At 37.7% G+C, this 26,116-nt stretch overlaps 2 protein-coding genes across 27 annotated transcripts in view; one reads left to right on the top strand and one right to left on the bottom strand.

Moving 5' to 3' along the window:
* Positions 1 to 26,116, top strand: part of SVIL (supervillin) — a 130,598-nt gene that overhangs the window by 82,247 nt on the left and 22,235 nt on the right. For 8 of the 26 annotated variants that reach the window (XM_085227142.1, XM_085227141.1, XM_085227134.1 and 5 more), the window contains 12 exons: positions 261 to 431; positions 1,095 to 1,129; positions 2,190 to 2,251; positions 2,667 to 2,806; positions 3,582 to 3,677; positions 4,894 to 5,146; positions 6,541 to 6,564; positions 7,602 to 8,169; positions 9,498 to 9,717; positions 15,236 to 15,365; positions 19,274 to 19,351; positions 25,152 to 25,302. In XM_085227142.1, coding sequence (XP_085083268.1) covers positions 261 to 431; positions 1,095 to 1,129; positions 2,190 to 2,251; positions 2,667 to 2,806; positions 3,582 to 3,677; positions 4,894 to 5,146; positions 6,541 to 6,564; positions 7,602 to 8,169; positions 9,498 to 9,717; positions 15,236 to 15,365; positions 19,274 to 19,351; positions 25,152 to 25,302 — 1,928 coding nt within the window. The remainder of the gene's footprint in view (positions 1 to 260; positions 432 to 1,094; positions 1,130 to 2,189; positions 2,252 to 2,666; positions 2,807 to 3,581; positions 3,678 to 4,893; positions 5,147 to 6,540; positions 6,565 to 7,601; positions 8,170 to 9,497; positions 9,718 to 15,235; positions 15,366 to 19,273; positions 19,352 to 25,151; positions 25,303 to 26,116) is intronic. The other 18 variants (XM_085227144.1, XM_085227138.1, XM_085227146.1 and 15 more) reach the window with 15 other exon arrangements.
* ZNF438 (zinc finger protein 438) overlaps positions 13,018 to 26,116 on the bottom strand; it is a 128,007-nt gene continuing 114,908 nt past the window's right edge. Inside the window, exons 12-14 of the transcript XR_014884195.1 lie at positions 16,054 to 16,173; positions 13,888 to 13,965; positions 13,018 to 13,192 (exon numbers count right to left, since the gene is read on the bottom strand). The gene's annotated coding sequence lies outside the window, so the exon portion shown is untranslated. The remainder of the gene's footprint in view (positions 13,193 to 13,887; positions 13,966 to 16,053; positions 16,174 to 26,116) is intronic.

Here is a 26,116-nt window from a genome sequence, read left to right as displayed (position 1 = left end):
TCAGTTGTGTTCGGCACTTACAGCACACAGCTTAGCTCTCACCAGTGTGTATTGGAGGCTGAGATGGTTTGAATCCCGCTTCCGTGCTTCTGCTTGCTAGTGCGAGTTGTGGTGTGGGGAGCTGAAATGTGTCCGTCTGTGCATGTTACTGGAGGAGCATGCAGAGTGATCTCTGTTGAACTGTTGAGGTGCTTACATCTATGCTTTACTTCTCTCTTCTGTTTTCTTTTCTATGCACTTTCTATCGTGTGGTTTAAAAGCGAATCTCGGTTTGAGATGTCAACGTCAGGCAGCGCTTTGCCTGCTGGTGGTGACCGTGAAAGAGGGCCGCGAAGGCCAAGGCGCTATTTCACTCCTGGTGAAAATAGAAAGACTTCTGAGCGATTTAAAACCCAACCTATAACATCAGCAGAACGAAAGGAGATGGATAGGTAGGCATGTGTGCAGCTCTGTGTAGCGTTCTGGTGCAGGGAGATGTGAGCGTGTCAAGAAAATTTGTTCACTTGTTAGCATCATTATTTTAAAAGGTTATCATTCTTAAAAAAAAAAAAAATCAAGCATTTGTTATAGAATAAATTCCAATTGACTTGGGTGTGAAGTTTCTTACAAAATAAAAATCAACAGAAAGCAATTTGCTGCAAATCTCTGTATGTGAAGTGGTTGACAGTCAGTTGTTGTGAAGTATTGCACCTGTCTGACGATAAATGATTTTGTTTGTTGTCGTAAAAGAATTATATAGAATAGAGAGTCCATCCTACTCTGTTTCATTGATTGTGAGCAATCAAATCTACGTATTTGATGTTAATAGACCGGGCAGCAAATCTTAGACCTTAGTCTTCTGTGAGATCAACAGAAAATAATTTTCCTTATCCTTTAGTATTTTTACTTTAGTAAAGTTTGGATGTGATTGCTTGCCTTTCAATTTTATTAAAGGATGTTATAAGAGGAATTAGTTGAAAGTTGTTGAACCTTGAAAGATAGGCATGGCTTCTCTATTCTTAAGAATTTTGAGGTCTTGCTGCTTCAGATGGAGTTTGAGTCTAATCTTTGATGTCTTCTTTCAAGCTAACTTGTTTCTGTTTATTTTTCACTAGGTCCGTTTTGTGTGCAGAAATACCAACTGCTGACGGTACGTCACTATGCTATTTTCAAAGGAAGAAATGGGAATGAGTGTGCTTTCTTTACTGAAGTGGTATTTGATAATGCAAAAAATAAATCCATCTGAAAATAAGCATCAGTAACTATATATATTTGAAGTACCACTTTTCCTTGGGCCACGTTCTGCTGCAGTCTTGATTTTAAATTCACTTAAGCTTGAAAGTCTGCAGATATCTAAGCATATATGAGGGGCAGATGATGGAGTGGCTTGCTTTTTCAACATAATTACATTTATCTGACTGGAAAAAAAACCAAAAACTTCTTTTGAGCCGCGTTCTAAGTCTAATAACAAAAAGACTTTGTTATAATGGGAAAATCATATTGGTATTTTCTAGCTAAGAATGTTGGAAGATGCTGGTTATTAAATTATATAATTGTCTGCCATCTTGCCTCTCTTTTCCTCTTGTCGCTCTCAGCAAGTCTGGCACAAATTAAGAAGCTAATCTCATGAGTAGCTAAATTTAGATGTAATGCCTTGTGCTATTTGAAAGCTGATACTCTGCAGCTTTGAGATGCTGTCTGTTGGATCTGGAGGATGCTGATTTCAGCTCCTCAGGATACCAGCTGAACCTCTGAAAAATGGGGAAACAAGGTGGTAATCAGAAAGACCAGCATGTCTGGCTGACTGAGAGAAAATAGATGTGCAGCACAGTGAATAATGAGCCTTAAGAGACTGATCTTTTTCTTAGTTTAAGTTTCTTAGTCTGTGTGTTATCAGAGGCTACCATAATATATATGATCATTCATAAAAGTTTCTCTACTTAACCTGAAAGGACATGAGCTGCAATGAAGAAAATTCCTTTGCTCTAGTAAGCCTGTCCAGAATTTTTCTCTGATGCTATCCATGTAAATACAAGTAAAACTTTATACAATTTTATTCGTGGTATATCTTCAACTGAAAGAGAGTGCAGTCATCTTTTGTCTTCCAACGTTTTTCTCATTAGTTAAACATCATTTAGGGTGAGTTCAGAAATCTCTTAGTCAGAAAAACTTTAACTTAATATCAGCTTTTCCGTATTTACTTTTTGTAGACGAAGAAAAATTAGATGACCGAGCCAAACTAAGTGTAGCTGCAAAGAGGCTGCTTTTTAGAGTAAGTATTAAACTTTCTTAATAGAAAATAGAGGTAAACATTTAATGTTCAAGATGCAGAAGGTTGCTGAGTTCATAGCTGAATATTTCATATTCAAGATGCTGATGGTCACTAAGTTAATAAGAATGAAGTGTAATGCACTTAACCAAGTCCAAGTACGTACTTTTTTTTTTTTTACTTTATCTCATTTACTTACACAGCAGACCTGTTGCTTTAAAGCCTTCTTTGAGAACATTATTTAAAGAGATGTGTAGTTAATTTTAACTGCGTGATGCCTATTATGTGATTGTAGCCTGCTTCTAATTCAGAGGTGGACAATCAGCAAAATTAATACTTTGCAACCAAGAAGGCTGAAAAAAAATTAGTGTTTAGAACTTTTCTTACACAGGTTGAATTCTGACATTTGTCTTCTAAGGAAATGGAAAAATCTTTTGAAATGAAGAATATTCCTAAACCACCTACGAGAAGCTCAGCAGTAGAGAGAAGAATGCGGCGTTTGCAGGACAGATCACACACGCAGCCAATTACCAGTGAGGAAGTGGTCATTGCAGCTACGTAAGTCTTGTGCATGTATTGGCTCTAACCTTGGTTCCTGCTTTTAAATCTGGGAATAAGTTCCATATATGTGGTGTTTACAACTTTGTAGCACAAAGAATGTGTTTTCTTAAGGGCCGACTTCCTTGAGAACCACAGGGGAAGCTATATTGAAATTCTCTTTTTGAAATAGAGGGAATAGTAAAGTATCAAATGCATGAACTGTAATTTAGCAGTTTTATGAACCTGTGGATTAGGAAAAAGGGATTATTCATAGCACTGGATTGTAACTCAAATGAAAAGGTTATTTTGCACTGATTGAAGTCTGCACAATTTCTCATGTAATGTATTTGTATTGGGGTAAACCTTTTAGAGTGTGGAATTTCAAGTGTACATCTTGAAAACATTTTTTGCACTCTGCTCGGACATCATGAAGCTTTCCTAAAAGAAGGAAAATATTTTTGGGGGAAAAATAGGAAAAAAAAAAAAAAAAGGAAAAAAAAGGCAAATGGACATCCATCTAATGGTCTGCTAAAAGATAACATTATGGGTAACAGCAACTTCAAGAGACAACCTGTTTGCTCCTCTAAGCTTTTAGTTCTTCTGAAGTATTTGAGGTTGTTTTGCAAAGTTCATAGCAGGTAACTCTGTTAATTAAAAATTATTGCTGTTTGTTTTTTTTCTGTTTTGTTTTGTTTTTGGTCTTTTCTGTAGTTAACACTTAATGTATTGCTTTTCTTAATGCTTTTTTCTTCTCTCTCTCTGTGAATTTTCCTTCCTTGGCAATTCTTTAAAGTGAAACTACCCCTGCTTCACGTTCTGTGAATACCCACACAGTAGTGACAAGAGTACCTAGTCCCACTGTAGTTAAGAGCACTGTACAACCTACCAGGTACTGGGGGGGATAAACATGCATGTTACATGGAGCACAAGATTCCTCAATAGCAGATGCATCTTTAAAGTCTTGAATGCCTTTTTCAATGTGTCAAGTGAAAACTCGTTTCAAGAATATCTAAAACACTTGTCAAATTCATTTATGTTTGTTTGCATGATGAAACGTTGCAGCTTTTTTTGTCAAGCATCTGTTTTTAGGATCTTTCTAACCACACTCACCTATTCTTATACGTGAAAAACATGAAATTGCATGTGAGCAGACCTGGCAGAAGCCTCTTCGCTCTGTTATGTTTTTATACAATAATGTCATCCTGACATGAAAAACCGAAGCTGGGTGCTTGACTTCACAAGCCGGACATACCCTCTTTGTCTGTCTCTACATATATTTTTTAGCTTGTGAAATTTAAGGAAAGATAAGAAATTGCACCACCTATAGGTAACGTTGCAAAATACTGATTGCCTGTTCTGAACAAGAGCATTTCAGCAAAGAGCACAACAGAAAATATATATACTAATTCCTTAAATGTAGCTGAATTTAGCTAGAGGTGAATAAAACGTTATTGTAGAGACAAGTGCAGTTACAGCTTTTATGGATGAATGTGTCTGCCTTCAGCATTGGTCATACAATCTTAAAAATTAATGGAGTAAATTACAAAATTATTTTTTTATTACTGAGTCACCCCATATAACTCAAACAAAAAATAAACACGAATTCTATTCTCCTTCAAATTGAAAGAGAGATTGCAATTTATGCTAACCTAAAAGCCGCACTAACTTGGAGTTTAAATCCATCTTTTACATGTTTTATAAAATGTGCTCCACAAATTATTTCTAATGAAGCTGAATTTTATATAAATTACAGTGTAGGACAAGTGTTTGTTCTACAGCAGCATCTTAAATATCTCTCCATTGATCTGTATTATGTATAAATCGATAGGTCTCAAAAGCCTGTCTTCAGTCTTGAGTTTCCCTTCCCAAAAATTGTGGTATCATAATCAAATGAATTTGTGATTGAAAAATTAACATTTCTTTAAATCTTCAGCTGTTTAATTGGAACCCTTCGTGCCAATGTTGAACCACTGCATAATCACTTAGGCTGCTACATTACATTGGCTATTATGCTTCATATGCAAGTTCTTCTGCTTCTCTCAGGTTAAGATTTTAAAACTTTGCAACAGCATCTTTAAAACTCATTTCCAGTTCTGTTTCTTCAGCTTGCAGGCATCAGCACACCAAAAAATATTAGCTAAAGAGGAGATAAGAGCAGCCAAAGAGGCGATGGGGCAAGATCAATCCGATGAACCAGATTCTTCCACATTAAGCTTGGCGGAAAAGATGGCTTTGTTTAACAAACTGTCTCAGCCAGTATCCAGGGCTATATCCACAAGGAGTCGAGGAGATATTAGGCACAGGAGGATGAATACTCGTTACCAGACCCAGCCAGTCACTCTTGGAGAAGTTGAGCAGGTAAGTGCAATCTTAGCTGTTTTTTGTTTGTATCTTTTCATCAGAGAAAACAGCTTCTGCGTAAGATGCCATGACAGCTGGTCTTTGCTCCAAGCTGCACGCAGGGGTCATGACATATTCACAGGAAAAAACTTGTCAAGAAGCAGACATAGAGGAACAGCATCCTCCAAAATGTTTGAGTTCATTTATATGGGTTTCTTTTTTTAGTACTTTAAGAGTATGTCATTTTCCTGATGAGTGCATGCTGTACCTTGCATAGCATCTGTCTTTTCCTGTGCAATGCTGTATGTCTTCTGAAAGTAAATTCCTGACCAAAGGGCTGAAAACTGTGACACATCTCGTTATTGAAGTCTATGATGTGCATCTTTCAAATGCTTTCCTGAAGGCGTTATTTATTTCCATCATTAGGGCTCTGCTCTGTCGTTTTCTTACAGGAGAGGGCATTGATTCTAATTTTTATTTTTTTTCCCCCCAAAGCAGAATACTTCTGAAATTTAGAAATTTCCAGTCAAAATGAAGTGATTTAATTTGTGGAGTGGAATTGGGCTTCCCCTTCCAGAATTCTTCGAAACTGGAAAGGAATGTATTTTTAGTGAAGTTTGAGATCAGAGTGGCCAGTATTTCAGAGCTGATGTTCACAACAGAAAAATCCATTCCTTAGGGACAACAGCTTTGCATGTTCTGCTTCTACAAATTTGGATCAATCTGAGTGTGAGAAAGTTCCTATACTTTTCTTTCCGTATTCTCATTCATGTTTACATGTTTCCATATAATAATAGAATTGTGAGAAGGTAGGATTCTTTAACCATATTGGTGCAAAGCTGTATGGCTATGTAACTGTACATTATGCCTTGAAGCAGGAGTATATAATTGGCATGTATACATAAAGATTTCCAGGCATTACAGAGCACTGTTTGCATTCATTTTCTAATGCTAACTACTGTCACATCCTGGACTCCTCTATGATGGTGTTACTAATATGTTTGGGGGCCAGGAATGTGATCAACAGAACTGCGCTGAAGCAGAGGAGAAAGAAGCCAGTGACAGTCACTTCAGTTTGTCAGGCTTTTACAGATGAACTTAAATTTTAGGCAAGGAAACGCAGAGGAAGCATGTTTTGTCATCTCTTTCTGAACCTAGCGAAAGAAACCAGGCTTGCCTCTGAATCAGAGTGCAGTGAGAATGTGTTGGCAAAAAGACTTCATATAGCGTGTTGTGCATTTGGAGTTTGGAGAGACAGTTAAGGCTTTTGTAGGAAGAAATATAAATGCAGTAACAAAATAGGCAACTGGAGGTTTCATTCGCAAAATACGTAATTGCAAATGTAAATAAATGTCTTGTAATTAAGGCTGAAATCTCTTTGCTGATCTCCTCTACGTTTCTGATTCTGATAGATGCAATGGAAAAAGAGTAAACCGGTAACTATTTTATTAATGTTTTTTTTTTGAATCTTTGAGCTACTGTAGTAGTCTTTGCTCTGCTTTCTGATGTGTTTATGAGTGTATTGTGGAATTTGCATGTGCATTGTAAGTTCTCAGTTGTTTGTCTCCTGATGGTGTGATTTTTGTCAACTCCTTTTGCATGCTGTTCTCTAGCCCTGCAGTTTAAGAAAACAGCAAATAAGTCAAACAAAAGCCATCTCCTGATTTGTTTGAAGGCATACAAATACTCTCACTGCCTTTGTCCTCTTTGGAGAAGAAAATGCCAAGCTCTGCATTTCAGGGAAAATTTTCATCTCAATTGTCTAGAAAAACTTCAGAAAAAGTATTGTATTTGTGTAGAAAACGTACTGCAGAGGCCACCAAAGCAAATTTGGAGTTCTTTTAATATTTTGCTCAGAGATGTATGGGACAGAAAATGTTTGGAATCCAAAAGTCTCAGACTAACAGTCCTCTGCGAAGGTGATTTTTGTAGCAAAAGTGTCAGAAATGTGTGCCCACTGTCAGCACAGAATGCTCTTTGTGGTGCTGTGCTGGCTCCAGAGCTGGAAGCTGCATGACCGTATCAGAGCAGAGCCGTGCCAAAGCTAATTAGCCCTGCTGAGACACAGAGTTGATTAGCCTGGGCACATGGCATGTCATCCGGCGTCTGGAACCTGAACTAATTTCTTTTCCCAGTGCTGTGCAGCACCAGGTCAGTACAAATCTTTTCATGGAGCTCTGACATGTCGTACTGCATGCTATGCATATACCCTTTACTGCTAACGATGCTACTGTTCATGTGCAGTCATTTTTACCCTGGGTGGAATCACCTGTTTGCAGACAAATTATGGGGGCATTGTTGCTCTCCTTTTCTTTCTGTAGAGCAGTATATTCGTATGGAAGCACACCTTCTGCTGTGAGGAACTTAATGTGATACACTTTTTTTGGGAATGTACGATTTTGACTTTTCTTGGAAATGGATGATTTTGGAACTCTCAGGTTGTTTTTTATTTCTGTTATTTTTTTGTTCATAGGTTCAAAACGAAAGTGGAAAACTTACTCCCCTGTCAAGTACAGTTTCAACATCAGTTTCAGCAATGGCTTCTGCCCTTTCTGCACTGTTTGCTGGAGACGTGCATGCAAAGCCACGTAGTGATGGAAGTGTGAGTGCTGCCACAAAAGATGATTTGAGATTCCACGCTTCAGCAGAAAGCTCAGACTCATCAGGAAAACGCACACAGAAGTCAGAACAGTGGCAGCCCTCAATGGAAGTGCTAGAAAGCAAAAGAGCATCAAAGAAGCATGACGAAGAGGGAAAGAGGTTTCTAGCACATGAGGCTAATGAAATTAGAAAGTACAGCTCCTTTGAGGATGAAACCACACATCCTGTTCTTGAAAAAACAGGAGACTACCATAAAGAGGCAGCCTACAGCTTCCTGAGGAAAGGCAGCATGGAACTGTTTAGTTCACAACCACTTTTTCAGCCTCTTGAAAGGAAGGAAATTGATACCATGCAAGGTAAATGGGAAGTCACAGAAAGTCACTCCTTTGAAGAAAAAATGGATTTGGAAAGTGATGTGAAAAGCAAGACTTTGCACAGAGGTGCAGTATATGTACTCGTTGTTGGTGTAATTTGGTTCAGCAAACAGCAGTGTTTCTGTTTTACAACTTCTTTTCAAGTGTTATCGAGACTATTTCGTTTTTATTTTTTAATGCTGCTTGAGCTAGTGAAAGCAGTAGTTAATATGTTGCATGTACTTCTCAGCCATTAAGTTTTGGAAGTGCAGTTTTTTTAGTTGTTCTTATAACACTTCATGCCTTAGAGATGGCTCATTTTTACTGATATTTTCTTACTTTGAAAGAAATGGTAGTATATGCTGAAGTTAAGATGTATTCTTTCTTCCATTGCTCTTGCCCCTGTCCTCCGAAATCCTGAACACACTGAACTAGGTGCTCCAGGTCAAGTATCTGCTGCAAACTGTGGAGTCTGCTCTGAGTCATTGTCTTCATATTAACTGCATATGGACATACATAGCTAGTTGTGGGTGGTTTTTTAAGCAGTGGTATTATTTTCCTATCAGTGTTGTGACAAATGTAAATCAAGTAATTCTTAGAGCAATTTTCTTTTTTACTAGGTTGGGGTACAGGTGAAGAGTGCTCTGTGGTGCTGGAAACAGTTTTGCAATTGATCCATGAAGTTAATTTATTTTAAATGTAAATGGTCTCCAAACAGATGTAGGGAGAAAGATACGGTTCTGCTTGTATTCCTCAAATCAGTGACCATCCTAATTAAATTTCTCTGACTCCTGGGGAGACAGAACGGATAGAACAGGAGCAGACCTGTAACAGGGAATGTTGTGCTTGCAGAATTTCAAAAAGAAAAATGAAGATAACATGCGTTTATTTTTTTCTCAGGGCAGTTTTTCCTGTGGTTGAGTTGCAGCTCAGGAAAATATGTCCCTAAGATCTTCCTAGAAAACAAGATCTTCATTAAATTATTAAATATTCTCCTAGTGTGCTACCTGTACATTAAAATGCTTTACCTATATATTAACTTTATTAAATTTTCCTTTCTTTATCCTGCTCTTTGTTCCCCTCTCTCTTTCATCGGTCTGGTTTTTTTTCTCCTGTTGGCATGATGACAGGAGCAGCAGTTTGTGCCTCAGCTGTATGAAGTTCAGAGTTGAGTACTGAACATGATACTCTGCAGCTTCATGTGAACTTCAGTCAGAAGGGACCAGTCTATGCAGCAGATAATACTGAACAATTAATCTTGCTATGCTAGTTCAGACAGAACTTTTTTTCTCTGTTAGGACAGCGTGTGATTTGAATATGAAAAAGCAGATCAGTTGTTTTAGTGTTAGTAATTTTAAAAAAAGGTTTGAGAATAGTGCTAAGTGTAATTCAGCACTTTTCTTTTGACTGGGCAGACCATGTTGAGCCTACTACTGAACTCACCAGCATGCCAGCAACGAGGACGCATTCACAGAGTGCAGCTGTGCCATCCTGTAGGCTACAGGAGCTGTCTGAACAACTGGAGGGAAAATTCTACAAGAATTCCTGTGAGATGTTTTCTGCTGGAGAGAGCAAAATGCAGACAACTGAGGATGCCCTTGATAGTTCCAGCAAAACGATGTCAATTAAGGAAAGGTACTTGAATTTCACTTTTCTTTTTCTTTTTTTTTTTTTGAAACCTATAAAGTTATAAGTTATTAGAGTGATATAAGAGAGAAGGTTTAAACCTGTTTCTCAGAAAGCTAAGCAGTGATTATAGAGCTTTATTAGATGTCAAAAGCTAACAGTGGAGATATGCAGCTAATCTGCTTGACACACCTGTAAGGCAGATGATGAATGAGAATTATTGTTTGCGAGATCGTGATAATCTGATTTTGAAAGAGCCACCCGAATGATCAATAAGAAGATCAGAAAATGAAATGAAAGCAGTAAAAATTCATATTCTAGTTACATTTATGCTGATATACTCAACATGCTTCCTCAGGTTCTTCAGTTAAAATAGTTACAGGGTGTTTTTTTAAAAAATGTGTGGTTTTTTGTTGCTTTATGGAAATGGTCTCTTAGTAAGCTGAGTACAGGAAATCGGGGATATGCTTTGTGATTTTTCCCACTTCAGAAATACATAGTTTCCATTTTGACTTCTGAGAGAAGACTTTTGCTCAGAGATTTTTAAGGATGATGAGCTTCACAGGTTTGTAGGAGTATTAGAAATATTTTTTCCAACCTAAGACCATTATAATCTGAAATTAAATGATAATTATTGTGTGCTTATAATTCTAGCTGGAATTACAATAGCTGCTTGTAGCACTTATGAAACTCATTCTAATTCAGTTGAAACATTGAGTATAAACTCAACCGTGGAGTATGAAAGGGTTCCAGTAGCAGTCCAGTGAGTGATGTTATGGTGGTTTGCATCAAGTTGACAAATAGTCTTATCCTTCAGCTTTTGTACAGTGAAAGTAGAACCAATGCAACAAAGTAGCTTCTTAACTTTCAGTGTGTCAAAGTATTCCATCACTCTGTGAGGCAAGGAAGGATTCCAAAGCTTGCTTCGTGTATTTCTAGGTGTGTGAGTCATCCTCATTTTTAGCATCCTCACTCCCTTTTATCCCTTTAACATAAAGTGGAGAGCAGAGCAACTAGAACAGCTGTACAGTCTTGGATCCCTTTCTGAATTATTTACTTACCAACTTCAGTTCACTGGGTTTTTTTTAATTCATTTTAATGCAACCTTTCCCTCCCCCCATCCTTTTGTAATATGTTGTGGTCTGGTCATATAAGATTTAAGTCCAATAACTTCTGATTTTGGGGTAGTAAATGATTTGTTTTCCCTGAGCATGATGGGGAGACGAATATTGGAAGGAGTGTGAAAGTCCATGTGTTAGCAGCTGTTTTGGTCCTAAATTTAATGCTTCAGTTGAGTTGGTCTCACGAGGAACTGATGTTCCTGTCAGACCGTCAATCACACCCACAATATGAAATTGCTTTTGTTAAGCCTTTGTGGCTATCTACTTAATCCCAGAATTAACACCGTAAAATACCTGCTTTCTTGTCAGGAATTTTTTTATGCTGACTCTGCAAATGTCTGCAAATGACAGAGCTGGTATCAAAATATTTTAGCTTTCCAAAATAGCACAGTAGTCTTCTTCTTGACCCAGAATTAATAAAATAATATTAATGACTGGTTATATCTTTATCTTTTGCTTGTCCGTAGCTGGGGCCAACTATTCATAAACCTCAAAGAGCATTTCTGCTAAAAATTACCTTTTACACTTTGTGTTTTAGGTATCGTTTTTTCTTTGCTGGGGTTTTTTGTTGTTTTTTTCTTTTTCTGTTTGCATTCATGAACTTCATCTTCCTATCCAGTGATTTTTTTCTGGCTGTGTCAGACATTCTTTCACCTTATGGAAGAACAGCTTTTCCACAGATGTAATGATATTTGGGCAGGATGCATACTTGTTGCACTGGATGAAAGTGATTTTCCACAAAGCCTTATTTCACTGAAGTAGTATTATCTTGCGGGGTGAGTGCATACCTGGCATTTTTTAAATTACCAATATTATGTCGAAGACTGAAAATTATGATTTTTCAAGACAGAAAATATATGTTCTGCCAACATGCCACTTGGAGGTGAGAGGGAACAGAGACTCCTCTCTTACAGTTGCTTTGGCTGTGTTTTGTGTTAGACTGGAAACCTTTTTATAATCACCTTGATTTCAGCCAAATGAAAAGCCTGGGAGAGGCCTTCATGAAGGGGAATGTCTTGAAGGACTTAGAACACAGTGTCAGTTGCATGTAGCCTGTATCTGTACATTTATGGAGACCGAAGTTGCTAGAAGGCCACCTGGTCTGCTCTTCTATAGAAGTCAGCTATATGCTATGATCAACATTTTCAAAAACCACAGATAAGTAGTTGGTGGACCTCCCTTTCATTCAATCTTTGTCAAGACAAGCCACGACTAGGCTTTATTTTCAGCCTTCATTGATGTTTGGTTATCACAGCTAGCTTCTTATGTAGGCTAGTTCACACATGTAGTGAATTTGTGAACTCTTTGACCATCAGCTTCCATTTTGTAGTTTCTTCACTCAGATTGGCCTCTAGGATTTATGAATGGCCGCTGGAAAGTACCTGTCAAGTGCAACCAATGGAGTCTGTGTGGAAGTGAAACTTGTGTCAAGTTCAGTCAGATACTGAAATACTGCCACAGATGAAAGATGCATCTTTGTTTTCTTTTAGTCATTTTTTTACGTGGCCTTTCACATACAACGTTCCTAGTTTAGGCAAAATTATTGTTCAAATCTTGCTCATATTTCCCTTCAAATGTGAAATCTTTTGCTTTGAATCTGTCCTGACACCTTTGCATCGTTCTATCTCAGTAACAGGTAAAAAAGACACAGAAAAAGCTGCAAAGATGGGCAGATATATAATAAAGCTTTTCCTTCCAAGAACAGAGTAAAACATTTTCAGATTGGAAAAGGAACTTTTGGTTGAAAAGGAGGAAGTCTGTAAAGATCGATAAAAGTGAATAATGAATTAATTGTTTATTAAAGGTGGAAAACTAGATGTATGCAATGAACCTAGTAAGCAGACCTTAAACAGATCCAAGAGTTAGAACCAAAAACTGTCTTTGATTGTTTTTTCTTTGCAGACTTTCCAAAGAATCAGCTGCTATCTGCCTTCTGAGTTAAGCTATTGATCTGTTGAGCTTGCTTCTGTGATTTAATTCAGCAGTTTTTGCATCTTTATTTAAACAAAAAAATGCCCTCCAATGGCTGCTGAGTCAAAGTGATCTGAATTTAATGCTCTCTCCGTGGTTCATAACAAATGCATGGCTTTAGGTTTTGCACAGCAGTAAAGTTTTCAGTGGCATGCTGGGCATACCAATTTCTTTAAGGAGTGATTTCATCATTTGGATCAGACAGACGTAGCCTTACTCTAGGAACGCATTGTTTTATTACATGTACAAATGGAAGATGACAGTGAATAATCCATCCTTATAACAGAGAAGAGAGCAGTCTCCAAAGACACAAAAACAGTCTTAGAGATTTTGTCTTCCTGGTCATCCAAGCTGTTCGGAGCAGTGTCTTGGGCAAAAACGCTGCAGCGATGCTGGTTTAAAAAAAAACACAGGAAGAGAAATCTTTCCTTCTGTGCTGTGCAGCTAATAGACATTTTTAGAAACAAACTGATTCTAGGCCTGAGCTGATCAAAATGCCTTCCAGCTTCAGTTACTGAAGATCATTTCTAAGCAAAGCTGACCTGAGAGAACATAACTATTGAATCAACAGTGTGATGGCAATTCCATCTGATCTTGGTCTCCTGTGCAGTTTCACACATGCATGGATGCACTCTGGAAGATTAGTTCTGGACAGTGAAATCTTGTATACATTCTGGAAGCAATGACCGTGGCCTCAGCTCCTTATTGTGAGGCTTCTTCACCCCTATTCATGCCGTGCAGTGAGGTATGAAGCAGCCAGGCAGTTAGGCCTGCCTGCACTGCCTGCCTGGGCAGGAAGAGAGGAAATAACTGCCTTATTGAATACTAACATTCTTACTGCCATTGTACGCTGTAGATTTACTGTCTTCTGAATCCTCAGTTTTCCTCAGCCTACTGCCTTAGGACCAACTGGGTGTTCTTGAAGAGATCAGTAGTCCACACTGTACACTCCCTGTAGTACTCTATACAGGTACAGTCCCTGGATTTCTGCAGGAAGCAACTGTCTGAAACTTGGCTTCTGGCTAGACCTATTCAGTCCTAACCCTCCCTTCTCCTTGTAGGTTCAGGACAACCCTCACATACTTACTATGGCAGTTACAGTAGTCACATCTCTGAAAACACATCTTCACCTCCTGTGGTTGAAACAGGTTGCCAACCTACTGAACTGTGCAAATACAAATAGGGTTAAGGGTCTTAGTGTAATTCTTGCTGGAATGCTTTAGGTTTAAAAAAGTTATGTAGCAAAATTTCAACTGTTCTTTGCTATGCAGCAAAATGTTCAAACTATTCAACTGAAATAAAATGACTTAGTGGAACAGTGCAATTGTTTGAACAGGTATTACAAATATACATTTTATGGAATACTAGGAATGATTTCTGAAAGCTAGAAAATTCATACAAATGTTTAATTTCTGAGAGAAATAAGCTCAAGATTCATGTATTTGTGGACCTTCTATTCTGAACTGAGTTGTCCTGTGCCCAAAACTAGTCACTTCAGGATTTGCATGGACAAACAGGGTCTAATCCATCAAAGCAAACATATTTGCTTGCCCATGGGGACAGTCATTGTCCCTCTGTGCTACGTTCAGAATGTTGGTTAAGATTAGAAAACAGCCCTTCTTCAAGATCCTGCTTACCTGAGATTAGTGGTAATCTACATTTTAAGCTTAAAGCATCTTTTAAACCACTTGAATCTTGCAGATAGTGTTCACAGCTGTAGCACAGTAGCACCAAGTTGTTAGTGTGTTTTAACTACTGATTTATGACAGCAATATCTTAGATGAGCAAGAAGATGTTAAATGTTCTCTAGCAGTCTGATAGTCATCGGAACTCTAGTCCAACCACTAATTGCAAAGTTATCACTTGACATGCCTGATGAGACTTCATTGATAGCTGCCTGCTGAATACACTTTTTCCTTCTTGGGTTTTAAAAAAGATAAATTTTAAAATCTTTTTTTAATGAGTACAATAAATATTAGTGATAGGATTCATCTCATTAACTTTGGTCATCTACAGCATAAGCATCCGTAGCTGAGTTAGTCAATCTCTGTATATTATTGACAAGAAGAGGAAAAATAGCAGTGATTTATCTGACCTGCTTATATGTCTACTTCAGGACGGTGTGCATTGTATCCTGGCCTCTCTTGATTGTGTTGGCATTTTCCACTGACTATACAAATTAACTGGAGTGCCTTTCTCAGATCTAGATGTCTGTGTTTTGTCAGATATTTTTTGTTTGACCTGTTCAGTAAAGGCTTTTTGTTCATTTATGGGCTTTGTATATGTGTATGGAAATGTAAATAACTGCAATCAATTAGAAAACTTAATTTCAAATTTTCATGAATGTGTCATTACTGAGGCAATAGAGGTAGCTTGTAAGGATAATGGGAGGTATAGTATTTAAAGCTAATCTTTTGACATGGTTTTTCTTCTAGGTTGGCATTGCTGAAGAAGAGTGGTGAAGAAGATTGGAAGAGCAGGCTGAGTAAAAAGCAGGAATATGCAAAAGTGTCTGCCACTGATCGTAGTGCACAGATGCAAGAAGTTGAGCAGCTGTTGAGGAAGGTAACTCTATCCCTGTTTGGAAAACCTTGTTTAGAAAAATAATCTTGCTTGAAATGCTTCAGCTTTGAAGATGCATCCCATGAGACAGGCATGCCTAATAGTAGTTACTAGCTTCTGCTATTCCTCTTCTTGTCAGGCTTGTTTAAAAAGCAATTCTCCCAATGTGAGAGCTTTTTAAACATGTCTTCATGTCTGTCTTCATGAAAGCAATAAGGAAGTGGCCTTCAAAGGCTTCTGGAATATTTACAAGTTTTCCACCACATGCACCAAAGTATGTGAAAATGGCTTAAGACTTTAAGGTCAAGTGTTTTCTTTGTGGATGAACTTGGAAGAATTTCACATTGCTAAAGCTATGTTGCCTCTATCCATATGCTTTTTTTTTTTTTAATTGATCAATAATGTTCAATCATAGAAACACTACGGAAGTGCTGACACCAGAGCATTCCTGAATCATTCATTCAGCCTTTGGTTGTCTTTAGTGATCTTTTTGTTTGTAGATAGCCAGAACCTCTTGGACAAGGATTTTGTCTTATCAGTGAGCAGAGTAGGAGATGGTAGGTGTGGAGGAAAGGTAAGTTCACACCATTAGCACACTGTAGCAATGTCTTTTTGGTTATGTTGGCCATCAGGAGTGGATCTGTAAAGCATAAAAATTACTGATGAGGACCAGTATCTATGCCATACTTACTTGATGGGTTTTAGATTTAGTCTGTTCCTGTGGCCTGACTGCCTGTTAGCAGCTGTGGTGTTAAATGGGAGCCCAGGAGTATGCTTCAGGTCCTCAGTTTCATCCAAACATCTGTTCGTTCTGCAACATGATCCAAAGCACAGGGAGGAAAAAAAAATAAAAAAAAATAGAGGATTAATGAAAGATTTACTTCAAGAATGGAATCCCAATTCAAACTAATATAGATTTGCTTCTGTACTGCGTTTAATATTTTTGAAAATGACACTGTCAGTAAGATGAAATAGTTGTTCCAAAAGTCTCTGATTTTTGAAGGAATATTTCCACTGATAAGATCTGTGATACCAATTTTACCAAAGGGAACAGCACTCCTTGGATCTAATTATTTAGTTGTGAAATACCATTTCTATTAAGTAGTAGAGGTAAGCAAACAATAACAGATGTTCCATCAGTATGTGAAACGTAAGAAGTTGTGACAGTCTGTCATTATTAAGGATAACTCTACCTGAGCTCTTCGGTGGTTGTGTGTTAGTTAACTGTACTGAAAGGCAAGAAAACTGATCTTTGCAGTTTGGGCTTGCTGAAAAAATAGGTTGCTAGTTTGAAGATGTCCTAAAGCACAAATAGTTGACTGAAGAAAGCAAAACTGTGGTCACATTTTTAACAGCCTAGTCTCCAAAATGACAACTGTTGAGATCAGATTACAGATGTACTCCTAAAGACAATGGGGCAGAGAGAAAGCTTTAAGCAGCTGCCAAGATTTAGGCAGAGACAAAACCTTTGTTCTTTCTTTTTTCTTGCTCTCCAGCACCCATATCCTCCCTGCTGTGTTAGCAGCTTCACTCAGCATAGCACCAGTTAGGCTTTTGAAGCAAATAAGAGAGCATGAAGTGCTTGAAGGGTGTGAGCTTTGATGTGGTAGTGCTAGCAGTGGAAGCTTCTATGACATAAGGTCACCCACTGTGTTGGTTCATGTTAGCTCTCGGCTATGTGGAGACTAAACCCAAGCGTTTGCAGTTCTGCCAAAATGTCAGTGAAATCTTGACTGTGTAGGAAAAAAAATGTCTGATCAGGCACACAGCAATATTAATATTTGTGATGCTGATTTATTATATACATGACAGATAATGTAAAGCTTCGTCCAAGCTGACCACACAGGTTACAACACATCGCTGTCAGATGTGCTCAAATCTGGAAATATTATCTATAATTCTTCAGTGTTGTGTTATTGCTCTGTGAGGACCACGAGGCAACATGCCACTGAAGTCTCCATTTGTAGAAGAGCTTTGAGACTACAATGTACTTACTGCTTTCTATTGCTGAATTTATGGTAAAAGTGCAGATATTGAATTGACTACTGTGTTTTGAGCTAGTTAAAGCACACCTTCCACAAATCACAGCTATGCATTTGTCACAAGGGTGTGTATGCTTCTGTCACAGCTTGCTGGCTCACAATAATGCCTGAAGTTTTTCTAATTGTGTTAAGTAACTCTTGTTAACATAGCAAAGTGCACCTTTTTAGATTTTTTTTTTTGTCCTTAGAAAAGTGATTCAACTTGTTCTAGAGGTTTGATTACTGAAGCATAGCTATTTAAAATAGAAGTGTTAGAGAATTTTAGATTACTTCTAATCAACAAAAGGTAAAAGATTCATTTCAATAAAATAGTTACACTAAGTAGTGTTAGTCAAAATGCTTCTGCACAGTAGTCTACATGTTGAGATAATTCTCTAAGGGTGTTACAGTCATTTATGTGTAGACTACACTTAGAAAAGCCATGAAATTAATGGAAAAGCTGACAGCAATATAAAGTAGGAAATAAAAGAATAAGTTTTTAACTCAGAGAGACAGATTTAAGAAAAAACAGTTGAGATTTACATGGAGATCTAGCATCTTGTTTTGATGATTGCTGCATATTTGAGGAAAACTTGTTGGAAGCTGTGAGACTTCATAAATGACTTACATGTACAATAAAACATCCTTGGAGAATTTAAAGAGTAGCTCTAACATCAGAAGAACAACTGTAGGCAGTGAAGTGTCATACTGTGAGAAAAGAAATGCATTTTATTTGGAAAAAAAATTTTGGATTTTATGTTTGTATTCCTCTTCTTAAGTTGGTGGAAGACTTCTTTTTTTTTTTTTTTTCTGTGTATAGAAAAATTAACAAACTTTGAAATCTTTCCTTAGTATCAAAACAGTAAGGTTTACTGGAATGAAAATTCCTGTTCTGTTGTCAGCTGGCTTTAATGGAGACCCTGATTAATGTGATTACCAACTGTATTGCAGTAACGTTAAAGCAGTGAATGATATTTCAAATGCTCTTAATTTTTATGGCAAGCTCATATTGCATCTTGGTACTGGTGCTAAAGGCTGGGACTGAGCAGATAAGGAGTATAAAAATCTTACAGGGGTAGGCTGCTAAAAATCGACCTTTAGACAAACTGTTGGTCTCTTACTGTAGTAATAGTTGTGTCTATTTCAGATGTGGCATCCAAGTACTTGCATCCAGTGCTAATCAAAGCTGAGGCTCTTCTGATTAGGCTTCATTTCAGGCCACTCTAATGAGCTACGATTGCCTGTATTCTGTGCACTGTTTTGTATTTGCTTTAGCCTACTGAAAGGAAGAATAATTATTGATGGTAAAGCTGTGCCTAATCAGCTTTGAGTAAGACCAGCTCTGAGGCAGGGCTTATTTGTAGGCTTTGCTTGGAATGGTGAACCCACCTTTGCTAGGTGCTATAGGCTTAGCAGTTCCCTCCAGATGGTTTTTGAGTATCTTAGTTTCATTAAGTATTCCTTCCTCTATCCTCAAAATAAGTGGCTTGTTATTTAACAGGGTATGATTAAACTTGCAGCAGAATGATTCCCGTCTTGGTTGGCATGGTTTATCATTTTAATGGTGCATGAAACAGAGACATACGCTTTTCATACATAGGTCATTTTTATCTCCTGGCTGTGCTGTTTAGTTTTGTGTTGAGTTGTAGTGATATTGTTACTAACTTGTTTAATTCTTGCATGGATTGGCTTTGGTAAACATGCTGTTGTATTATGAAAACATTTTTTGATCTCTAGCTTTCCGGTAGGGAAGAAGCTTCTAGAAGATTAAAGATTGAGATTTAATTTACTCCAAGAACTTGGGGGAAGAGGAGTGCTTTTCCCCCATCCCCATCTCTGACAGTTCAGTTCTTTTCTAATTCCTTCACTTTGCTTCTGTCCTTGTCATAGGAACCTGTATATGCTTCTACTTACTCTCCTGTTATACCTGCTGTCCATAAATTTCATCCTTTTCTACCTATTAATCAGGTGAGCAAAAGTCTGCACAGTTCAAATGCTCAACAGTGTCCATTAGACTCATTCTGACTTTTTTTTTTAATATAGGGAATTAACAGTCCTCTTAGTTGATTAACCAATTTAACAAAGGCTGCTTTAAAGAAACATAGCATTGTACCACTACAATGTGTACCCTTCTTCAGTATGTCTGCTACTGACACATTCTGCTATTGTTTTCCTTATGACTAATTTTCTAAAAGTTCATTATCTGTTAGACTACATGAATAAGAAACGAAATGAAGGAGGTGCTATTGCATTAATTACAATACAGAAAACTTGTCACTTGTTTATAAAAAAAACACACAAAACATAGAAAATGAGCAGCATGCAACTGTACAGCATTTATTTCAGAATAAAATGCCATGTGCCCTGTCCTCTCTGTGAGAAATGTACATATACAACTGTAAAAGTCTGAATAGTTTAATTCATTAACTGTGCAGAGCAAGCTGCTTCTGCTTAGAGGTGACTTCTCATGCTTTTTTTTTCCTATTCCATATCTGAAGGATTTTTGCCTTGGCACATACAGCCTCTATTCTCTGACTGCCCCATCTCCTTGCTTTTCTCTCTTTCTTAAGGTCTGTAGTACTAGCTTGAAAGAATCAAGCTCTCTGCTGAACGTCATCCTTGGAGATTGAAGGTGAAATGCTGTACAAACTTCCTAATTAATTAACAAAGTGAGAAGTAAGACAGAAAATTACATTCAGCTCTAAGATGCATGTTCCCAAAGCAACTTGTGGTAACAGAGTTAACTGTGTTTGCTTGGGAATAGACATCTGCTGCTGCAACTGTAAGCAGTAAAACTTCCTGTGAAGTTTTCGGCAAAATCATGCGTACATCTTTGCAAACTCATCAGAAATGATTGGAAGAATTTACTTAGGAAGAATTAATAGATAACAAGAAATGTGAAACAACCTGCTTTATTCAGTTAGAACTACCTAATGAAGTTGTCTTTGAACAGAAGTAGAATACCAGATCTCTATTTGAGCAAACAGCACTTGTGTCATGCAATTAGAGGTGAAAACAATAAGGGCAGGAGTAGGCAAAGAAACAAGCTGAACACAAGAAAACAAGGAGAACTGAGTGGAAAGTCTTGATAGATATATCAAGATGGGTCATGATAGATCTGCAAGCCTACTTCTGCTTTATTGCCTTACCTCCAGCTCAGATGTGTGGCTGTATTTCTACAATCAGTGCACTGTGTTCTCCATTCCCCTCTGAACACAGTACATGGGATGTGTCAGGAGCATTCTGGCTAGCATGATTAATGGTAATGAATGCATAGGATGGTGGTTCACTGCTACAACAGAGGATTATGATTATGGTAGAGATTACTGTAACTATGTTCGAATATTTTGACTACTGACATGTACCATTCCCACGTTCACTTTCAGGCCAGTTTCTGAGGATTATCTTTTACTCTGAACTTTTTAATTAAAAAGTAGGTTTGGGGCTATCAACTGAAAGTCACTGGGTTTGGCTTCTCTCTTTAAGTTCTGGATTTAGTACAATTTTATTACTGTTTCACTTAAGATAACCTATTTATTCTTTTGTGAGAGTTCACTCACTTTATATATTGACAACGTAAATTTATCTTCTAACTTAATAACCCTGATATCTCTGCAGTCATCAGGGGAGAGGGGAGGTCCTTCAATTGCTGTTCATCTCAGCTGCCCTAAAAGAGGAACAGTTGCCCCAAACTGGAGAAATTATCTGTGTTGTAAGACAGATACATTTTGGAATATCTCTTTAAATAGTTCACGACACTGGTTTTAAGTGGATCCTCACTTTGAAAAACTCATTTTTAGCATTCATTCTTGGTTTTAGACTCCTACATCTAGGGGCCATCATGATCCTCAACATAGAAAACTGTCAATTCATGTATTTCTTGCATATTAAAAACGAAACAAAATAGAACATTGCCTAGATGTGATCCCTTCCTTAGCCCAAATTGGTGCTACAAGTGCAGTGGAGTGCCAATGCATACTCTCAAGAAACGTGTTACCTTGCTAGAAGAGACTACATCAGCTAGCCTCACAAGCAGTGGGCAAGAAAAGCTTCCAAAGCTATCAATGTCCCAGATAGACATGTGTAGAAATTATAGGAATGGATGAGCTATTTCAATAAAGATTCCAATATCACCATCTTCCTCCTCTCCTCAGCTTCTTGTTTATACAAGTAATGACAGATTATACCGGCTCTTAGCTACCTGTGTAAGTCATCCCTTTTTCAGTTAATTCAGAACTACTGTTCCAGGGGAATTTTTTCTTTTTCTGTATTTCTAATTGGCCTGTTTTTTTTTCCTTTTTTTTTTTTTTTTAATTAATTCTTTTTTCAACTGATATAGCTCTTAGAAGCCTGATTTTCCAGTTTTTTTTTTTTGTTTTTTTTTTTTCTTATAGCCTTTTTAAAAATGTTTGTGATTACTTCTTCTTCATGATTACCCAGCTCTCTGTCCTCTCTGTATGTTGGTGTTTTCCTGAGGTGGTTCTCGGCAGAACTGCAGGTTTTTTTCCACCTGCACGAAATAATCTCAGTCAGGGTTGGGGTGATTCAGATTGCTGCATGACTGTTTTTTGTTCAGAATATTTTTTCTGTCAGTTACCTAGTGAGCTGCATTTTTATAGCGCCCCAAAAAAAGCTCAGAATGTCATCTGTGATTAAGTCAAATATATTAAAGAAATCAGAAGTAACTGTTAACATATTTAATCATACTTGATCTCATCAAACTTACCATTTTGATTAAACCTGTTTTCCATAATGCCATGTGGAATGGCATTAATTATGCAACTGTGTTTTGATTCTTTATTGATTGTCTTACAGCAATCTTGCCATGATTGTCTGGAACAAAACACACCTTATGTGGCCTGTGTGCTTATGTGCTTCAGTTCTGCTTTCTTCTAAATGTTGTCCCCATGTAACGATTTATCAGTGCTGTCTATTGTCCATTTTGGTTGGACAATTTTATTGTTTAAATTTTATTTAATTTGGTTGGTTGTTTGAATTTTATTTTTTAAATTAGAAAAAATCTGTACTTATGCATGGAGCATCTCCTGTCCCAGTTATTTCTTGTTGGTGGATGCCAGTTCTTCTGACCTTTTTTGTATTTTCACTTGATTTTAGGGTTTTATCATTTGTCTGACAGAAGAGACATCAATGAAAACAGAGATGTATCTTTCAGTACAAATTAGAATGGGCTCTTTATTTTACCAAAAGGTCACATTTATGCATTTGAGATCTTTATTTTATATCTTCATGTAGTTATTTATTTCCCCACTTGGAACTAAAACTTGCACTTTAAAGACTGACAAGTTTTGTATTTCTCACAATACTTTCCCCCCAAGCAGAATGTGGATTAGCCAACTCACTTCTTTGGGAATGCTGCCCTTTGGCAGTTGTGAAAGCTTTTTAAACTACTACTAATTACCATGTGTGCACGTTATGAAATTTCTATGGACAATTCTATTAGCTCATACTAGTTTTCCAGCTAGAGAAAATAGTTTGTCCTTTTAGTCACTGCATATGCTTTTGTTTTTCACCAGCATCATTATGGCAAGTTACATGGCCTAGGGATGGCTTACTATCTATTCAGCTTACCATTGGTTTTCAGTTCATTCATAAAGGAAGATGGGAGTCTTTTTGCATTAGGGAGAGTCCTGACACGAAATTACTCTGAATCCTGTGTAATACACAACCCGTCCGACTTCTAGGAAATCCAGGGATGTTTTGCCCGAAGGAATAACGTGAAATCTTCTATTGAAAGAAAGTTTATTTATGCTGTTGGAGCTATGTACTCTTTTGTTCTTTGACACTGCTCTAGAGTTGGTCATCATCTTTCTTACAGTTTGTGTGTGCAGTGATTAATGCAAATGCATTCTGGATTTGTGCTTTCAGAATGTCCAGTGGCTCTGCACACTTTGAAACTTAATATATTCTCTGAAGATGAAATTAAAACTAAGCCTCCTATTGTTAGAGGTTGGGGAAAAACCTAACATATAAAAGAATCCATGTGATTACATCTTCTTGTCTCTCCCTTGCTTCCCCACATGTTGTAATCAAAAACTTCTTCATATTCACTAAGTTAAAAGTGCTTGTTTTGTGTATGGAATTTCACTTGTGGATTCATTAGGGATATATTAATTTCCTGCCCAGATCTTTGGTAGTGTGTTACTATCATTTTCTTCTACTAGCTGCTCATCCCAGAGGTGGCTGTGCTTCCAGCATTGGAATGGGAAAAGACTCAGGAAAGCAAGTAGAGATTGCTTTCACTGTTTCTATTGAAAGTATTCAGAGACTTTTACGGAAGAGGAGGAAATACTTGAGTAGATTCCATTTTGTTATTTCTGTGTAACAATTTGGAGTGTGTTTTACTCTGGTTATCATGACTCTGCAGTTGTAGTGTGACTGTGTTCTCTTGGTAAATTGGGAGCAAACATTACTGCAGAAGGCTGCAGGGTTACCTGGATCTAGAGGAAGCACTGGAGAGTTTGCCCATGCTAATCCTTGTACAGTCATTGCATTTGTCTTTGTTCTTCTGACTGATACATGTTATTAATAGTACATGCTGAAAGGTGTAAGAAAATCTTACTTTACTGCATCTCCTGTAGTCAGAATAGTTCTTATATAGTTCTATACAGAGTAGTAACCCTGGACTGATTTCTTCAGTCTTGTTGATTTAAAGAAAATAAATAAGATCAACTGGGTTTATATCCTTTTCTTGCATCTTGACCCCAAGAAGAGAGTTTACCTGATATTCACAAGCTTTCAGATTCCTATTAATTTAAAATTCTATGTAGTTAGAAGTATGCTATGCTAAAGCACTAGCTTTTAATTTTCATGTGTTTTTCAGTTCTTAAGTTAACTTGTGAAGAAAAATGCCGAACAGCACACAACTTAAAAATAATTCTAGTACTGACAGCCCCATGCACTAAAAAAACTTTCATACTTGATTTCCATGCAGAATAATCCTGAAATGTTGCTACGTTTTTAAGCTTAGTGCATTGAAGCAATATTTCTTTAGCCAAACCTGGCTATAGCTGATTATGTAAATTCCTTCCAATTCAATGTGCCTTCATCTGTCCTTTGTATTAGGAAGGCACTAAGATGCTTAGTGCTCTTGGCTGCTTTCAATCACTCAAGCTGTGGGGTGCTACTGTCTAAAGAAGGCAAGGAAACCTAAAGATGACCTCCACAAAATAAGTTTGGGGGATGGCAGGGGAAGGAATGATCACAGTCATTGGAAGAATATTGAAAGGAGCAAGCTGACGTAGGGCCTACAATGAGCAGCCTCTGGAGCAAGAAGACTGCTAATCCTGCCTGGAAAATTGAGTTACTTTTTCTGAAATGATGAACTACTGAGGTTACATTTTCTTAATTGTTATTCCCAGTGCCCCCTGCAAATTTACACTTGAAAACATCTGTTGAAAGTTCAATTCATGATCTCAGTAGTGTAGCAAGTAACATTAGAAGAGAACAAGATCTGGAAGAATATCCAGAGTAAGTGGTTTGGTTTGCTTAGGAGGATGCTTTTGCCTTGGCTGGTAGTTTCAATAAAAAGCCAAAATGCATAGATTGAAACCTTATCTTCTCAGTGTAACGAAGCAGCAAAACAGTGAGGCTTGTCAGGGCCAGGATCACTAAGCTGAATCTGTGACTTTCCTTCAGTAGCTTGTTAGTCCTCCTGTCTCTACAGAGGGCAGGGGATCCAATCTTTTGCTATATCCTGATCGGTTCACTTATTTTTAAACATCCTTTTTTTCTCTGCCCCCTGAAAAAGCAGAGGATAGCAGATAATCAGGAGACTCAAATGACTATAGAAGAAAGAAAACACCTGATCACAGCTCGAGAAGAAGCCTGGAAGTCCAGGGGAAAAGGCGCAGCAAATGACTCCACGCAGTTCACTGTAGCTGGTCGAATGGTAAAAAAAGGTCAGTGATGAAATGATCCCAATATAAACAAGCCACTGCTTATCTGTCTAGTCAAAATAAAGTCAGGCTAAAGTTAAGCAGAAACAGTATCCATGTTTAGCAAGAGGAAGACTGTTTATATTCAACTGAATATGGAGTCATAAGGCCATTCTCTTGAGGCTCTTGTGGCTCTCAGTACTGATCCACTTTGTTCTGCCCTGTTGCACTACCCTCCAGTTATAACAGGGATCTGTCCGACTGGTGATCATCAGTCACTTCAACATTCATGTGCTTCATCTCCCTGTCTGATGCAATCCAAAGGGCACAGTTGGATTATCCTTTCTTATTTATTTGTTGTTTAAAAACCCAGGTGGCATTTCTGTGGAAAAGTTGTGAAATCTTGGTGTTGCTGGCACTTTTCCCACTCCGAGGGTCACTGGGAATATGTAGGAAACACATGTTATTTTTATGGTTGCTGTTTCGGACAACAACTTGGCTGAAGAAATCAGTGAACATATTTTTTTGCATAGAATTTGGGAGTAGAAATGACATGGGAGCAATACTGATATTTTTGGGATCTCTTGAATTCAGCCAGACTCTGTTTCCAGATACAGCCATTCTCCAGAAACAGAAAGAAATATGTGAGGGTTATCCATGGTAGAAACACAGCTGTTCATGCACTGGGCCTGGGAAGGTGATAGTTTTGGAAGAAGGTGCCTAAACTGATCTCCTGTCAGAGAACAGTAAAATCTGTTCTGTGACAGGAAGCTGGCAAAATTCATAGTGGAGGCAGTACTGCAAGACGGAACAACTCCATTTGCAATCCAGACCATAT

This window comes from Meleagris gallopavo, chromosome 6 (genome assembly GCF_905368555.1).
Source record: "Meleagris gallopavo chromosome 6, MGAL_WU_HG_1.1, whole genome shotgun sequence".
In the NCBI taxonomy this organism is placed as follows: Eukaryota; Metazoa; Chordata; class Aves; order Galliformes; family Phasianidae; genus Meleagris; species Meleagris gallopavo.
The sequence above is the reverse complement of the archived record's forward strand: the minus strand, read 5'-3'. Positions and strand labels throughout refer to the sequence as shown.